General features: G+C 46.0%; 2 protein-coding genes across 5 annotated transcripts in view; both read right to left on the minus strand.

Annotated features, from left to right (window-relative positions):
• DNAJC18 (DnaJ heat shock protein family (Hsp40) member C18) overlaps positions 1-9,049 on the minus strand; it is a 29,943-nt gene extending 20,894 nt beyond the window's left edge. The window contains exons 1-4 of the mRNA XM_030572946.1: positions 8,929-9,049; positions 7,234-7,417; positions 5,153-5,298; positions 2,081-2,266 (exon numbers count right to left, since the gene is read on the minus strand). Coding sequence (XP_030428806.1) covers positions 2,081-2,266; positions 5,153-5,298; positions 7,234-7,417; positions 8,929-8,965 — 553 coding nt within the window. The 5' untranslated portion in view covers positions 8,966-9,049. The remainder of the gene's footprint in view (positions 1-2,080; positions 2,267-5,152; positions 5,299-7,233; positions 7,418-8,928) is intronic.
• A 6,680-nt stretch (positions 9,050-15,729) lies between these two features.
• ECSCR (endothelial cell surface expressed chemotaxis and apoptosis regulator) overlaps positions 15,730-18,467 on the minus strand; it is a 44,643-nt gene continuing 41,905 nt past the window's right edge. For all 4 annotated transcript variants that reach the window (XM_030573834.1, XM_030573833.1, XM_030573832.1 and 1 more), the window contains one exon: positions 15,730-17,861. In XM_030573834.1, the coding sequence (XP_030429694.1) occupies positions 17,853-17,861 (9 nt within the window). In that variant the 3' untranslated portion in view covers positions 15,730-17,852. The remainder of the gene's footprint in view (positions 17,862-18,467) is intronic.

The raw sequence follows: 18,467 nt of genomic DNA on the forward strand, positions 1-18,467 counted from the left end.
TGGCAAGCACACTCCTGATCCCTGGAGATAAACACCATCTCCCTACCTCCAAACTGGTTTCAGGCAATGGAGAGAGAGAAGAGGCAGTTTTGCCAACCACAGCTGGAGTTAAAAATGTGTCCCACAAGGAATTCAACCTGCCTCAGCCCTTGCTGTGTTAGTGGTTCGCACCCTTGGAGCTCAGCGCTGATTAGGAGCTCTCAGGAGAAGCAAGACGACACAGGCAGGGGTTGGGAGTGTGCTGGCTGGCCACACCAGAGCAGCAACAGCATGAATGGTTCACTGAAGCTGTTGTAGTAGCACATGTGAAGAAAGCAAGGCTAGAGTAAGTTTTCGCATTGTGAAAATCTGAAGTCAACAATTTAAAATTGTGCATCTCAGGAGTTTTGCTAAACATATAAAGGAAGAAATGAGAAAAGAGTAACAGCAACTGGCACTTTTCAGGTTTTACTGTTCTAAAAAGTACAGTTAGGCTATGTCTACACTACAAAGTTAAGTCGACTTAAGTTATGTTGACAATCATCCACTGCTGTAATTAAACTGCTTTTGCACGTCCACATAATGCTCCTTGTGATGTCCAGTTAGTGCTCTTGCACTGACAGAGAGAACAGTGCACTGTGGGTAGTTATCCCAGTGTGCAACTCACCACTATCTGCCGCCAGGTGTTCTGGGAAGGGATCGCAGTGCATCATGGGGCTCGGCTCAGTGGCACATGGTGCAGTTTTCTCCATCCCATCATTCTATGGGCTTCCTACGATGTTTTGCACCACTTTCAATAGGCCCTGTAAACTTCCTGCCCATCATCTCTGTCTGAAAGCATGGGTTCTGGAATGCTCTCCAGTATTGTGATGAGCATTATGAACACAATGTGGCTGATCCTGCAGTATTTCATGACACTTTGGTGTCTGCCCCGCTGTGTGCCATGGAAAGACACAATTCAAGATTGATGTTGGCATTCACAGAGCAGCTGCACACAGTGGACCGTCAGTTCTGAGCATAGGAAATAAGCACTGAGTGGTGAGATTCCATTTTTATGCAGGTATGGGATGATGAGCAGTAGCTGCAGAACTTCTAGGAAAGTGGCTCTGCACATCCGAAACTGTGTGCAGTGCTAGCCCCTGCCCTCTGGCACAAGACCACCAAAATGAGAGCTGCCTTAACAGTGGAGAAGTGAGTGGTGATTGCTGTGTGGAAGCTGGCAACTCCAGACTGCTACCAATCAGTTGCGAAACAGAAGTCCACCATGGGGGTTGCAGTGATACAAGTGTGCAGGGCCATTAATCGCCTCCTGCTACAACTGTCTGTGACTCTTGGCAATGTGTGGGGAACAGCGGATGGCTTTGCAGCAATGGATTCCCTAACTGCGACGGGATGATAGATGGCATGCATATCCACATTTTGGCCCCAGACTACCTTGCAATGGAGTACAACAACAGAAAGGGCTACTTTTCTATGGTATTGCATACTGTGGTGGATCATTTCACCAACATCAACGCATGGTGGTCAAGGAAGATGCATGACACATGTATCTTCAGGAGCACTGGCCCGTACAGAAAACTGCAAGCAAGGAGTTTCCTTTCCAGATCAAAAGATTCTAATTGGGGATGTGGAAATGCCAATAGTGATCCTTGGAGACCCAGCCAACCCCTTGCTCCCATGACTTATGAAGCCATACACCAGAAACCTTGACTGCAGCAAGCAGCACTTCAACAACAGGTTCAGCAGGAGCAGAATGACTGTTGAATGTGCATTTGGCTAATTAAAGGGTCGTTGGTGCTGCTTTTTTGGCAGATTAGACCCGAATGAAGAAAATATTGCCACGGTCATAGCAGCCTGCTGTGCTCTGCATAACATTGGCGAAGCTAATGTCGAGATGGTTTTATTATGTCAGCGTAGCAATAGATTTAAATTGGCGGGAGGAACATTGCAGTGCATAAACCTCCACAGTAAGGTTGATGTAAGCTGTCTATGTCGAGTTAGCTGTGTAGTGTAGAGATGGCCTTAGGTTCTTAAGCAGTATCAAATAAAGCTAACTTTCCAGCTCTTTACACTTCAAAGACACTATAGACAGAATACTGACCTGTAGGGAAGTGCCCACCAAAAAACATGTTGAATATTTCTTCTGGTGTGATGTCTGCTTCAAATTCCCTGTAATAATCATAATTCCTAGCCCGGGGAGTGCCGAAAGTCTCTTGCTCATCCCCAAATTGATCATATCGTAATCGTTTTTCAGGGTTGCTCAGAACGGCAAAAGCATTGCCTATTGCTGCAGAATAAGAGAGAGCAATATTACATATTTACTTCATGCAATCTTTTCGAGTTAATATGCCTTTCATAAGCTAAATTTTATAAGATGAGTAGCAACAAGTTGATAGAGGCACATTTTCTGTTGGACAAAGTGTAACATGCAACCATCTGGACAGAGAGACGCGATGTCCATTGGAGGTGTTACTCGTAAAGCAAAGTGAGTGCCCCTTTCAGTTATTCTTATGAATACTGGGATTAGCACTGATGAAAGCTGCGCACTCATCTTGGATGGAAGCAGGAAGTTAAAACATCTCCTGTAGCATACTGAAGGGTTGAAAATACTCAGAAAACTGGGGGAAGAGACCATTCTGAAAATCTGTTAAAGGGCTGAGTGACATTACAGCTTTTTACTAGGTCTGAAACCAGTTAGTGACATGGTAGGCTTTAGACAGAGTGTGTGCCCACAAACCATATAGTTAATTACATGACATTGCATCCTTCCTGTAGGTTGTGTACTTTTAACTTTGTGTTAAGTTAACTTGTGTTACATTCCTACGAGCTGGACAAGATAAACACTATGCTCCTCCTAGGATTTACCTCAGTCAGCTGAAAGGTTACAACTGCCTTGTCTTCACTAAACTTGTAAAACAGGTTAGCTTAGCATGGGTTAAAAATATCTTTTTTCCTAGTGAAGACAAGGCCTTAGTTAAAAAAGGGCAATTGCGTGTACAGCATATCACAGAGGGCTAAGTGAGAATGGCAGCAGGGTTAGAGTGATCTCATGAACCAGAGGAAAGTGAGGTGAGGGATGGCCATTATCTTACAAATACCTACTTGCTGGCAATCCCATTCAAAGGCACGGTTTTGAGCTAGGGGAGTTCCACCAGTCACCTGAGAGACTATTAAGAATAGGGCTCGATCACAACATTTGGGGAACAAATTCTCAAATAAGTATCAAGGAATTTACAATAATTGCCTTTATATTAATCAGTGGTAGCTTTCAAAATTGTTCAATTTGCTTTCTAATGCCAAAGGCAATCCACTAGACATATGTTTAGCACTGAGACAGCCTTGGAGAATTAAAACCTCTCTTCACAGAATAAGTACATCACTGGCAGTTTCCCCTCTCCTCTACACGTCTCAACTCTGACCTGAAACAGCCACCAATAGACCTGTTTGATGTCCATGGCCATTTCTATTCAACCTGTAGCCACTTCACTGAGACTCAAAATAAAGGTACAAACTGATACCCTTAGGTGTCAACCAGGACCTGAAATATGAGAATTGTTTCACATTGGCTACCATACAGCTAGTCAGCTGGCAATGACCTCATCACTAGCCACCTGAGCTGGCTCTAAACTAGTGCCCGAAAGATGAAAGACTCCACATTTTATTACCAAACCCTTCAGCCACCATGTCTCCCCAGACCACACCAACATCTTTAGATATTAATTTCTGATGGTCAAATAGCTGCAGCAACAAACTCAAGTATGCAATAACTTTCTCTTGGAAAGTTGTGTTCATATAGTTTTTTCTAATGTTCGAGGTATCTAAATATTAATGCAAGTAAAGAACATTGACGTTTGATTTTAAAATTTAGAACTTTTGTACCACCTTACTGCTATTTGAAATACATTTTTCATAGGCAAATTTACACTGAAAGCCAACCCCTAGCCCCCACAAAACCCAACAACTTTGCAACTTCATGTCTTCTTTACCTTAACACTGGCTAACTGAAAGTAAGGCTTTGCCAAGCTCTGTGTTAAGATAATCCTGGCCATAGTTGGAAGATAAAAAGAGAAGGTATAACAGATTTAATTTAAATCTTTAGATACTAAGATTGTTGATACAGATAATATAATCTTAGTATAAAATTCAGAGAATCAGAATAACACAAAAACTTTCAATGTTTTCATGATTTTTAACTCATAATTAGGGCCCTACCAATTTCACGGCCAAGAAAAACATGTAATAGCTGGTGAAATAAGCCTTTTCCCGTGAAATCTGATCTCCCCATGCTGCTCTGGGAGCACTCCTGCTGGGGGGCTCCTTGCTGCAAGTCTCTGCCAGGCTGGGGAGGAACAGGACTTGTCCATTCCCTCAATGGCTGCGCTGGGGTGGGGGGGGATCAGACCCACCTCCCAGTGCCTCCCCCTGATTCAGAAAGCTCGGGGACTAGGCAGCAGCCCTGAGTTTGCTGCAGCTGGAGGAGGCTTGTGGAGGTGGTTCCGATCTCTCCCTGCTGCTGGTACCACCCCAGCCATAGGGCTCCTAGCTGCGAGAACCCACCAGGTTGGGGAGGGACAGGATTTGTCCATTCCCTGCAAGGTAGTTTGGGGTGAAGAGGGAGGACGAGAGATCAGACCTACCTGCGGGTACCTTTGGGTTGGGACCCCCCCAGTTACAATACCATGAAATTTCAGATGTAAACATCTGAAAATGTGAAACTGACCAATTTTAAAACTCTCTGGCCACGAAACTGATCAAAATGTACCATGAATATGGTAGGGATCTGCTCACAATCTAGTAAATAGAACATACAGAACAATAGGTGATTAGACAACCAAGGAAACTGTTGATCAAATGGACGAGGGCTATTCGTTACAAACAATACTGCTTAAGCATCGCTGTGAAACTTCAAAGGGATTTAGGATGCTTTTTTATTTTACTACTATCCTGCATCTCACAGAGGTCTGTACTTTGAAACTCCTCCTAACAAAGACAATTCTTTGTCAGGCAGCTGTGGGATTTTATGAAGAAAACTGTATGCATCCTATCATCACCTATGAAAATTATAAGCTGTCTGTGTTTCTATGAAGCCTTCAGCCAGGGTGCATTGCCATAGTCTGAAGCAAGCCATGCTGGAAGATTCTTTTTAAAATAAACCATACTTCATCTCACATACCTTTAAAAGCTTCTGTTGCTCCAGGAGCACAGTTCTTGTCAGGGTGAAATTTAAGGGCCAGTTTTCGATAAGCTTTCTTCAAATCCTCCTCATTGGCATCTCTCTCAACTCCCAACATTTCATAATAATTGCTACACTTCTTTATTCTGAAGAGACAAAATTGGGGGTTTTTTTTGTTTGTTTTTTTATTATCTGCATGCCTCCTCCTACAATACAGTTGAGAGAAAATTTTACAAGAAACCAAATAGACAGAATTTAACATAGGTGAGGAAAAAGTAGCAACAGAGAGAGAGGCTGTACGTTGCTAAGATGCATGAGGAATCAGAGCGCTGTCTCAGGGATGAGGTCATATGTATAACTTAAAATTCACTTAGTAAAAAAGTAAGTGCTGAAGAAAGGTTCCAGGTTGTGCATCCTAGAAAATTAAGTCTTCTGTTTAGCCACAAAGCAGTTGCAACACAGGCAGAGGTAACACAAGCTTTCCCACCAATCCAGCTCAACCCTCAACTGAAAGGAGGAGATCTAAACAGCTGGTGTGTAATTTGGTCTCCATGTTCACTCATCTCTTGCCTGTCCTGGTAAGAAAGCCATCAGTGTGCCCATTTGTACCATGCACATAACTTAGGAACCTGAACACCTGGCCAGCAGGAAAACTGGACATCGCCAGGTTCATTTCATATATGATAGAAAACCAGACATATGTATTGTCTGCCGTAGAAGAGCTTATTTAAATTACTTTCACCTGAGAAGACTACATTTAAAATCCTGACATTGATCAACAAGTGAAAAGAAGCTTGGTGGGTCCCCCATTGTTATTTCTATTTGTGCAAGCCATGATATTTGTCTGCATATCTCAAATACTTATATAGACCCCATCCATGTTATACCTGAGCACCTCATAACCTTTAATGCACTTATGCTCACACCACATCTGTAAAGTAGGGAAGTACTAGTATTTCCATTTTACAAATTGAGAACTGAGGCACAGAGAGACTAAGTGACTTGGCCCCGGGTTACACGGGACATTTGTGGCAGAGCAGGACCCGAACGCAGGTCTCCCACAACCAAGACTAGTGCTCTAACCACTGAACTATCCTTCCTCAGTCTCTAGTCAAGCAGCTCAGGGCAAAAAGGGCTAAAACAGATTCACTGACAATGCAGGAGGGTGAACAATACTTGACTATACTATCCTTTGCCTCAGCCACGCCTCATTTTCATGAGCAGGGCCCCAGTCCTGTGAAGCATTGCACACAGAGGACACACATATCTACACAGAGCCCCACTGAAGTCAACAGAAACAGGGGTCTTGCCCATGCAGCGGTCCCTGTAGGAACAAGGCCTAAATTTAAACATACAGTTTATGCTTATTTTCATCAAATCCTTCTTTTTAGGGAGTCTGTTTCAGATGGAAAAGTAAGCTTGGGCTGAAACTTAGAATTTCAAGTCTTAGCTAGAGCTAGGTCTCCTCGCCACAAAAAAAAAATTAAAAATGGTTCTACCTTTTAAAGTTTAAAACCTAGTAATCTAAAAAGGAAATGTTTGTGCTCCTGTGACTTAAAAAAACCAGCTGTTTTAAAATGATCTTTTGCTAGCTCTTTAGATTACAATATGGGTAAATTAGCTGCAGTATTTTTAGTAAAAAGTTAAATTTAGGAAGGCAATGTGACTAACATTCTGTTTATATACAGCAACTTTTGTTGATCACCTATTATTATGCATATTCCTCCTATGATTATGATGGCTCCATAGTTTAAACCGACTAGATACTAAATACAGATATTCATAATAGACCTAACTGTTCATTATTTGTGACAAACCCATAACACCTCAAGGAAGTTTAAGTTAAAGTTCAGAATATAGTTGATACTACAGATTTCACCACTCAGAGATACTTATAATAAATGGGCCCAATTTTCAAAAGGTGCAAAGAACCCACAACTCCAATCAATCAGACCACAAGTGCTGGTCAGGACTACAGCTGCTTTGCAGTTGATATTTGGTTACTAAAAGATCATGTATTTGAGACTTTTCCCTCTGCCAATACAATTTAATGTAGGGTCTACTGAAAATATTTTGTTTACCTTTGTACCCCATACAACTGCTCCTCTGTGTAAGTCATATTAGCTTCTTCAGAGCCTACTTGACCTCTCTCATTGTCGCACTTCTTGTTCTTCTGTCTCATACAGTTGCTGCAAGCACAGAAGTCAGAACTCTCACTGTTTTCCTCTGTTGGGCGTGCATTTCTTCTGAGCATGTCAATTAAGGCTGCAAAGCAACATGTCCCCGTTATGACTGTATTACCAAAAATGCAGTGACATATCATTGCATGTTTCACTGTACAATAAACATAAACATTTAATTAGAGAAGTATAAATAAATCTGGTTAAAGAAATGTGTTGTAAAGAAAGTCCCAAACTAGCAAGTAAAAAAAAGAAAGGTCTTGAAAGTAACAAGCTATAAGGCCAGATGGAATGAAGGAGGGAGGATGCTTTGTTCAAAGAATGAAATAAGGGAAGTTCCTAAAAAGGCCTCTGCAGATGGTTTTAAATTCACCCACGAAAGCTCATACTCCAAAACGTCTGTTAGTCTATAAGGTGGCACAGGATTCTTTGCTGCTTTTAAATAAGACAAAGAAACTGTCTTAAAAATAACCAACATTCCCACCTCATTTATCAGTGTTCTCAAAAATTGGGGCCTATGTGAACTCAGATGCAAATGAAAAACTGTTAGTCAGCAAGGAGGAGGGAGAGAGACATGGAGGAAAGGCCTTCGGAAGAAAGGAGGTTGGAAACTTTATCTGGATTAAGACTGCAAATAAGGGAGAACTGCCTCAAATCAATTTCTCACTGAAGTCAGCAATTGGAAAGGACATCACTTGTTTGTTGAAGGGTATTAAAAAAAGTAAGTCTTAAAGGGCTCATTGCTAATACCTGCCTGACCACGTTGGAGTGGCCCAGTACGGGTCTAAGCATCCCTGATTTTAGCCCATTTGTAACTATCTTGATCAAATGCTTATAAATGTTTTGTTACTGTTTGGAGTAGTACACTGCTTATTATTTCAGCATGTTTAGAGCAATTGTATAGCTATCAGTCAGCCTTTGTATTTAATAAAGGAATTTATGGTTAAATTAATGTTGTGATAATATCCTGCATAAATAATCCCAATATTCATTCTAATGGAAACATCTTTTCACATATAAAAATCCATGAAAGAAAAATTCATCTTTCATCACAGCATTATCCGTGGATTATCTTTAACAGGGGTCTTTTTTCTGTGTGTGTTGTAGCTGAGAAACATATTACACAAAACAAGTAATAGAGAAAACAAAGGAGAAATATCAACAAAGCAAGAACCAAATACAAATTCCAAATTAATAATAGTGCAGAATAATATAAATGCTGCATGGACTGGAAACTACAGTTTCAGGGCTAGGTTGCACAGAACGGTATGCAGAGAAAAATGTAATGCAACTTCAAGCCTTTCCTCAACCCCCACAGTAACCTCATCCCCACTCCCTGCCCAGCCCCTACACTGCACCCTCCCCTCCCCACTCCTTTCCTTGCACAGCCCCCCCAGTGCCCCCTCCCCTCCGCACTCCCTACCCAACCCCCTTCCCCTCTCCAATCCCTGCCCAGCCCCCCCAGTGCCCCTCCCCTCCGCACTCCCTACCCAACCCCCTTCCCCTCTCCAATCCCTGCCCAGCCCCCCCAGTGCCCCCTCCCTACCCAGCCCCCGAGCTCCCTCGGCCGCTCCCAAGTGCCGCGGCGCTCCGTACCTTCTGCCCAGCGCTCCCCGCTGCCCAGCCCCGCCATGTTGTTCGGGGGGAGGAGGGGAGCGGGAGCGGGAGCAGGACCCGGCGTTACTGCGGCGCCGGCAGAAGGGGGGGGGGGTGCGGAGCCCCCTGGGTATTGTAGTCCTGCCGCTGGACTACATTACCCAGGGGCCCGCGTGGCTGGGGGCAGGGAGGGCGTTAGGCGCCTGGAGTCCGAGCGAGTGGTGACGTCATCGTAGTAGGCGATGACGTCACGGAAACACTCATTGACGTCGTTGATATGCTGTAAACTTGACTTCCCAGCCAGCTATCAGGGCAACAACCAGCTCGGTGCCGCACAGTGCTTGCCCCTTCCCGCCTCTTGGTGAAAGGTTCAGCCCCTTGGATCGCCCCACACTGCTGGGAACACTGAGATGGGCCTGCGACCTCCGGGTCAGCTCCTCGGGGCTGCTGGTTATTCGGAGCATCCCCTCCTTGTGCTGGTGCTAGCACTGCGGTTTACTCCTGTATGGCTTGGCTGAGAGGAGGCACTGCATGGCAGCTCTCAGGAGCCGAAGTGAGCTCTGGTGTGGTAGCTGTGCTGTTATTGTCATTGTATCTGCCTGCACAGCGCCTGCAAAGCGCACAAGGCTAGAGGGCAACAAGGTCTGTTGTCTTAATAGCTGACATCCTGAAAGACAAGTACAACAGAAGGGCGAGGGATGGAGTTACAGGTGACAAGGGCAGGGCAGTGGCTGGCACATATTGGTAGATCCATTTGCTTTTTGGACGCGGAGGTGTATAAACTCTCTTTCTCTTGCAATCTTCATGGCAAAAGTGGATCTTGAAGGATCTAAATGATGAGAGGGTACGGTGGCTACTTGTGCTTCCCCAGAATACAGGACATCCTCTTGGCTGTCCCTGCTGCCACCTGCATGACCACCACCCCCCACACCAATGTGACCTGTCATGCTACACGGAGGACACCATTTTGCAGAATGCCCTGCCCCCACCTGTGTGACTTAGCATGCGGCATGCTGACAGGCACAGAGCAGTGTGCTCTGCAAAATGACGTTCCCTGTGCATGATACTGGACAAAACCATGTCCAGTTTTATATCAGTGCCAGAAAGGGACAAAAACAGGAATGGCTGGCTTGATATGATGTGGCAGATATGTGGCTGCTTGTGAGAGGATAGTGTCATAGTGTATCAGCTTGGGAAGGGCATTCAGTGTGTAGGAACAGCATAGAAGAAAATGCAGAGAAGGTTGTGGGAAATTCAATTAAATGAGGCAACAAAACTTGCATTACTGAGAGTGGAGGAGGTGGGGAGCATCACAGTGAAAAACAAGGTCCCATAAGTAGAGATGAGCAAGTCGCAATTAGCTTGATTTTGATGTAGTGGAAAAGGTGGGAACAAGTGGTGAGATCCAAAGAGGAGGGTGACATGTTAGGAAGATCATTTTGGCAGCTGCATTTTGTACAGCCTGAAGGGAGCTAAGTGAGCCCAGAGAGGAGGTTGCAGTAATAGCCCAGGTTGCAGTCAGATGGCCCCACCAGTTCCTGCAGGCTGGATGATTCAATATTGTGGTTCTCAAACTTGTTCCTATTGTCAACCACTTCCTCAGACAGACTCCCTCAGGGACCATCTTCCCTCATAAGCTGCATGGCCTCATTCCACACTTTTATTTGGAACAACTGTACTGCTCAGTTACGTGACCAAATTGTATTAGGGCAGTATGTAGGAGGCTGAAAAAATGCTGAAAGAGAAGTCAAAGAGGTAGGTGGAGAAGATAGTATCTTGAAAGCCCAGTGAGGATAGGATGCCAAGGAGGAAATAAACTACAGTGTCAAAAGCAGCAGAGGGATGGGGAGGGTGAAAACAGAGTAGAGGGCCTGAGGTTTGGCCGTAAAGAGGTCATTAGAGACCCTACTGAGAGTAATTTCTGTAAAGTGGAGATATCAGGAGACAGATTGGAAAGGATCCAAGGCAGAGCTGGAGAACAGGAAGTGAGTTCATTGGTTGTAGACTGTGTCTTCCATGAGTTTAGAGATCGAGAAGGGGCAGTAGGACCCTAGGAACTATTAGCACGAAAGGACAGGTTTTCAGAGGTACATGTGCACATGGTTTAGGCAGGAGTGGGCAAACTTTTTGGCCTGAGGGCCACATCAGGGAATAGAAATTGTATCGCGGGCCATGAATGCTCACAAAATTGGGGTTGGGGTACAGGAGGGGGTGAGGGCTCTGGTTGGGGATGCGGGCCCTGGGGTATGGCTGGGGATGAGGAGTTTGGGGTATTGGAGGGTGCTCTGGGCTGGGACCAAGAGCGGGAGGGGAATCAAGGCTGGGGCTGGGGTGCAGGAAGGAGTGAAGGTTCCCACTGTGGGTGCAGGCTCTGGGATGGGGCTGGAGATGAGAGTTTTGGGGTGCAGGAGGGTACTCCAGGGATTAAGGGGTTTGGAGAGCAGGAGGGGAATCAGGGCTGGGGTAGGGGGTTGGGGTGTGGGGAGAGGCTCAAGGGTGCAGGCTCCGAGCGGCGCTTTCCTCAAGAGTCTCCTAGAAGCAGTGGCATGTCCCTTCTCCGGCTCCTACGCGGAGGCCTGGACAGGCAGCTCTGCTTGCTGCTCCATCCGCAGGCACCACCCCAACAGCTCCCACTGGAGCTCCAGAGGGGACCATTGGAGCACAGAGGGGCCAGAGTGGGCCCATGCCGTGGCTTGCGGGAGACTCGTGGTGCAGCCCTCGACCCTGCGCCCCGGCTAGAGCGCCAGAGCGGCCCCCGATCCAGCACCTCAGCTGGAGTGCTGGAGTGGGGCCAAGCTGTGTGGCGCGGTCCCCAAGCCAGAGTCCCAACTGGAACGCCGGAGCGGGGCAAGCTCCAGACCCCGCTCCCCAGCAGGAGCGCATGGGTTGGCTTAAAACGGCTGGATCCGGCCCATGGGCCATAGTTTGCCCACCCCCGGTTTGGGGACTAGAAGGAGAATTCTTGGAATTTGATCCTCGTATTATTTAATATTGCAAACATTTTTACTCTATTTTTGTACAATTCATTTTCAAGGTGACCTACAGAGGTGGGGGTCTAAGGCAGCTGGGCAGCAGAGTCTGCACCCCAACAAAGGGTGTCAACACAGGGTCTGCATGCAGGAGTGTGCCTGAGAGACTCAGAGCTAGGAATAATGACCCTGTTCTGCCCAGACCCAGTAAGTTTAAGAGCATGTAGAATCCAGCCAGTGGGGTTCACTCACAACAGACTGGTGTCTGTCCAGAGAGGGGGACTGGATCAAACTGTGACAGACAGACTTTTCAGTGGGACAGAAGTTCTATTTTCCAATCAGCTCCAAACTATATGTTTTTCCCTTCTGTAATTTTACAGAAGAGTTTTGCAGGTTATTTAAAAAACATCCTTTGTAGTCCACCTTTCACACACATTTAAATTATTAAACTAATGGATATATTTAGAAACTCAATCAATAGTTACTTGTGAAAACATTGCATTTATTATTCCATACACTTTATTATGTTCTCTAAAACCCAGCTGCAGGTCAGTAATTGCCATCAGCATATTTCAATCCTGCATTCTCCACAATACATCCTTAAATCACCCTATGAAATTAAATCAAGCTAAATGATTGTGCCCGATTGACTGGTGCAATGGAGTATATGTAACAATATATATATTAACACTGTCAGTGAAAGTGAGATTTATTTTTCTTTCACTGCCATCAATGTTTATCTTGAAGATCAATACATCTTGATGTTCACCTCAAGGGAAGTCAATATCTGCATGTTGTGCAGCATGTTAAATAAGGCATTTTGAAAAGTCTGTTCCTTCACGCTATGGAGCAAGTTAAGTTTGTTAGAGCGAGTCATGAGTGTAGGCAGGGCGGAGAGGTATGTACAGTTACCAATCATGGAATTTGGGCTTTAGAATGTTAAATTGCAAAATATAGTGGCTGCGATTTCCAAAGCTACCTAAGGATTTGGATGATAAATTCCCATTACAATCAAATGGAAACTGAGGATCCAGATCCTGGGTGGCCTTGGGAATCTCAGTGTAGGTGCGTTTTCACTGCAGACTTAAGTGATTGGCATCTGGATCTCGCCACCTGTGTGAGCAACCTGGGTATGCCAAGCCATACCCAAGCTACTGCACTGCATCCTCACTTGTGCTGCACTCACTCCGTGTATTGTTGGAATTGCTGGGGCCAAGGCACAGCACTTGGTTCTTTGTGCTGCAGGAAGATGAGCTGCTCTATAATTCTAACCCAGTGAATTGTGGGAGAACTTGCCTGTCCTTCTGAGCACATGGGGAGAATTGTGAGAAGGCATTGGAGGACTATCAGTACTGAGCATCGGGGCCATTGGTCTGGGCTGAGCCGAGCGCAAGGCCAACCCACTGGACCCCCTTCTTCTGAAAGCTCTCTCGGCCGAGCCGTTGGACTCCCCGAGCACCAGGCCGAGCCACCGGTCTTCCCCACTGAATCACCCCCTCCCAGCACCGGGCTAGCCCAAGCGCCTGTTCGAGCCGCTTATTCCTCAATCAGATGCCCCCTCCCGCCGCTGACTTGCTGTGTCCCTCCTCACTCCCCCTCCCAAGAGGAAGAGGGACATGATGAGCTGCAGGGACTTTTAGAGGGAGGGTGGTGGTGTAGTGGAGGTCTAACCATCAGGCAGCAGCAGGAGGCAGTGTGGACCTCGGGGAAGCGGCAGGGCCACCGTGGCCCAGGTGTCCTGCAGCAGGTCGGCAGCAGCTGCGCCAGGGAGGGCTTAGCCTTCCCTGGCCTATTATACCTGCCGTCCATGACTGGAGTGGTTTAGCCTGCATCCTCACTGCAAAGTGAGTGTGTGATCAGCCCAAGTGAAAGCCTCACTCAGGCTTTAGTCTATAGCCCAGCCAAGTTAGCTAGCCCAGGGTGAAAGCACCACCATACCTGGATATGGGAAACTGTCACAATGCTTTTGTGCTGACAAGAGCAGCTCTGTGGGGGATGGAAGGAGGGAGATGTGTAGGGAGCTGGGCACAGAGGCAGTGAGTCTTGGGTGCTGTAACCCAGGGGGGCCCAGTACTGACCTAGGACACCTTTCTGATGATCTAGTGCTGGTGCAGAGTGGCCGCAGCATGGAAGGGTCCGCTCTGTCCCCAGGAGCAGGTAGGCTGAAAAGGGAGCTGGCCCTGGAAGATGGGGAGGAAATCCCACTCTGACTGCCTGCTGCCCACCAGCTGCCCCACTGGAGGGGAGGAATGCCCCTCCAGTGCAGGGGCAAAGCATTGACTGCAGGACATCAGTCGGGCTCTGGGCTGATTATCTGCCACAGGGTGGGGCTAGAAAGAGCACACTTGCCCTGAGGCCTGTGCCTGGCTCCTGGTTGTACTATTGCAGGGATTGGGGGAGTTGTGTGTGTGCCTTCCAGAAAACCCCCAAATCGTCTCTGATGCTGTTGGAGAGCTTGTTGTTTCATTGCTGAGTGCAGTGCTTGTTTCTGGGGTTAGTTCCTGCTTCTTCAGAGGTTGCGGAAGGGAATCAATGTGTTTAGGCCCAATCAGAGGCAAGTGCGGGGTGGGGGGGGGGGGTTTCAAGATCCATATAACCAACTTGGGGTGCACCAACCCACTGGGGTAGGTGGGTGTTGTCTTATTACTTAGCTATTTATAATCCCTAACAACACAGTGCCACCTTGCTGAGCTAGGGGCTTTGTTAGATCTCTTCTGGCTATGTCAAGTGGAGGTGCTCTCTGGCCTCAAAGGGATTTCTGCTGGGGTTACCTCAGGCACCCTAGTCTGAGGCAGGGTTGCATTAGTCACCTGGGTGCTCAGAGGTTCTGTGGTGCTCATCCATGAACCTTTCTGATGTCACGGCTGCAGGAATCTTATCTGGGCTAGGCTGGCGTGCTACCCAGGGAGCCAGGCACAGGAGTCTCAGCTATCCTTGAGGATTAGCATGTGTTACCTGGCTGGAGAATTCCTTAGACAGGCCAGGCTGCTTTAGGAAGCCAGGTGTTATACTCTGATGCACCCCAGAACAGCAGTCCCTAAACACAAGGAAACGGAAGCAGGACCCTCAGGTAGATAGTCAATCAAAACGTAACAACGATGAACCCATTAGGTCAAAACAGTTTGAACAAAATTTAACTGCAGTCCAGCTGGCAGGTATGTAGCAGCACGCCCTATGTAACTGCACCCCCCCAAAGCTAAGTACTTACAGGAACTGGAACACTTGAGTTCAGGAACCAGGAAAGGAGAAGGAAGCAATAAGCAGGAACGCAACACACCCACACACCCACCAGGAGACAGTGTACTTTTGTTATTGTCTCTTCTATAGTCCTGAAATCACACTGAAGACTTCAAGGGCACTGGATGTACAGTTCAGCCTTAGCCAACATAAGCAACAAAGAGTGTGACCCCCCCTAGTAAATAATAGCAATTCCTATTATTAAAGGTGAACCTGTAGAATTTTTTTAAATAACCCTATCCGACTCCATATACATCACACAGGAGCCAAAAAAAAAAAAAGCAGCAAAAGTCTGACTTGCAAACTTATTTATGTATCATCTTTAACAGTGCTCAGTGGATTAGGATGTAGAACAGGGGTAGACAACCTATGGCACGCGTGCTGAAGGCATCACGCAAGCTGATTTTCAGTGGCACTCGCTGCCTGGGTCCTGGCCACCTGTCTGGGTGGGGCTCTGCCATTTTAATTTAATTTTAAATGAAGCTTCTTAAACATTTTAAAAATCTTTTTTACTTTACATACAACAATAGTTTAGTTATATATTACAGACTTATAGAAAGAGACCTTCTAAAAATGTTAAAATGTATTACTGGCACACAAAACCCTAAGTTAGAGTGAATAAATGAAGACTCAGCACATCACATCTGAAAGGTTGCCGACCCCTGTTGTAGAACATCCCCAGATCCATTTGAAAGTTAGGAAAATGTAGGAGGTAGGTACAATGTAATTCTGCCATACTAGGAGGCTGGGAAGTTGAACAGGTCAGCTGTGCTATTACCAAAAGTGTCCTAGGATTTCTGTTCTATGTCTTGCCCAAAGGACACCACCTCCAGCATGCTAGCTCAGTATTCAATACTGACTGCAGGTGTAAGGAGCACCCGTCAATATTATTTCCTGCAGCACTTTGCATCTTCCTTGGAGAACTCCAATCTACAAAATACCCTGGCCCAGCATTGCTTAGCTTTTGAAAGCTCAGAGCTTTGGAGGTGGTCTGGCCACAAACATGTTACAAAGAAACATCTGTGTTAAACCTGAGGTACCACTGCTCAAACATCACAGTGATAAGCAAAGTATAAATGCCTAGGCAGAAACTCTCATTGACATTTCCTGTTATGTGTTGTATAGGGAGTGTAACAAGGGTGTGGTTTGTTCCTTTTTGGGTCAGGGAGGCAGGTGCTGCAGATCAGCTGACCCAGCTGGACAGTAGCTAATGATTGGGTCTGATTCCCAGGTGGAGGATATCAGTGAGGGCCCAGGAGAGAGTTCATTGTACTCTCTTTGGTGGCTGCAGCAAAAGACTCTGAGGAGCAAGAAGACCCCCCAAGTTGGGGGAGAGTAGACCCTTTTGCTACTAGGGAACAGTCTCAGAAACAGGACTGTTGCTTGTGTCATATTTCATGTTTCTTTTTGTGTGTTGAAGAATAAACAGAGCCCTCAAGAAAGGGCTGAAATGTAATTACATGTGGCTGATTGTTTGTCCCAGGCTGGTGTTCAGGTCCACCAGCGTACAGTGATTATGTGCCAAGGTCTCTCTGCCTGAGGGCTGGGTTTACACTGAAAAGTTAGGTTGACCCAGGAAACTAGTTGAGCTGTAGCCAGTGCTAGGTTGACAGGATTCTTCTGTTGACCTTGCTATCACCTCTTGGGGATGTGGATTAACTACAGTGACAGGAGAACCCCTCCAGTTGTTGTAGGTATTGTCTCCACTACAGTGGAGCAGCTGCAGCTGTGGTATGTAGCATTTTAAATGTAGACATAGTCTTAAGCCCAGTGGCTTGTTGGAGCTGTTAGTTAGGAACCAAAGACTGGCAGCAAAAAGCAGGCTGCATTCTGTTAAAGTGACTTTACTTCTGTTATTCCAAGTAACTGAATCATTTCATCTAACAGAGGTTGCTGTCCCCATTCAGAAGGGATCAGAGCACAGACCTGTTGGAAGTATCATATACTCAGAGACCACATTTGCCATCAAGGAAGGGTTATGGATATTCCCTGCAGGGAGCTTACTATAGTCATAGGAACATGTCTGACTGGCGGAAGTTTAATTCATAAAAATGATAATTAAAATACTTTGCACTTCTCCAGCAGCTTTCATTCATGGATCTCCAACTGCTTTCCAGGCATTAATTAATGTAGCCTCACAACACCCTTGTGAGGTAGGTAAACATCATCCCTGCTTTAGATAGGAAAACTGAGGCACAGAGAGGGGCTATCAGCAATTATGCCTCAATTCAGCAAAGCACTTAAGCATTGACTTCAGGCCTGATCCGCACCTACTGCAGTTAATTGGAGTCTTTCTGTTTGTTTCAGTGGGCTTTGAATCATGCCTTTCAGTGCAAAGCTGAACTGGGATGTTTGTGATCAGCTGTGGGGCAAGCCAATGATTGTCTGCCACAGATATCAAAGGGTCATTAAAGGAGCGATCTGTGTCATCGGTGAAGTTGTAGGTTTGGTTCTCCTACTCCTAGGAGCTGGTAGAACACACTGAAATTGGTGTGCCTATCAGAAATATATGAGAACATCAAACATTATGAGAGCCTGGCTCCAGCTGGAGAAAACTCTTATGACCCACATCGGGTTACTGAGCTTGATTTTAGAGTAAATATATTGATTGGAAAGGATGTAATAACTTATAAAGGAAATGCCTCCACCTGCCAAAATAGAAAGTCAGTGCTGATTAGCTAGTAGTGTTTCCTCATGGCTCCTGTCATGTCACTGTCTTCATAACACCTACAAAAGAACCAAAACATGATGCATCAGCAGGTTTTCTTGGCAGACAAAAGAAAACAAGCAAAGTATCCCCCCAGGGACTAGCCCTTGGAGAGCCGCTTGGGAACTCTTGGCCATCCCTCCAACAATCCCAAATGCTAGACGAGGTGTCAAATAGTAACCTCTAGGGAAGTGATGGTCCAGCTGTTGGGGGCGGGGGGGCATATGATGTTAATTAAACCATGTACTGCAAACACCAATCACAACACATCATATCCACAGTAGGAGTTGGGAGGAGGACAGTGGTCCCTGATCTTTCAAACATAGGTCTCTATCTCCAGCTAAAGAACCTTTTTCACCCATAGTGGTAGTACCTTCCCAGTGTGTCGTCAGCTGGCCACTAGAGGGCAACATAACCTCACTTATATCTACAAAGACAGTACATGCTAATAGTGCTTCAAAGGACTCAGATAGTTCAGGTAAGCTTTGGATAAGCACCCACATTCTTCCATGCTCTTCTGAACCAACTCAGACCTCTGGAAGTTTGTATGGACCTGTTTATTACCACCTTTCCGATGGATTAAGAAAGCAAAGGGATCTTCTCCCCAAGGAGAGAAACAATATCCT

Source organism: Gopherus evgoodei, chromosome 8 (assembly GCF_007399415.2).
Source record: "Gopherus evgoodei ecotype Sinaloan lineage chromosome 8, rGopEvg1_v1.p, whole genome shotgun sequence".
In the NCBI taxonomy this organism is placed as follows: Eukaryota; Metazoa; Chordata; order Testudines; family Testudinidae; genus Gopherus; species Gopherus evgoodei.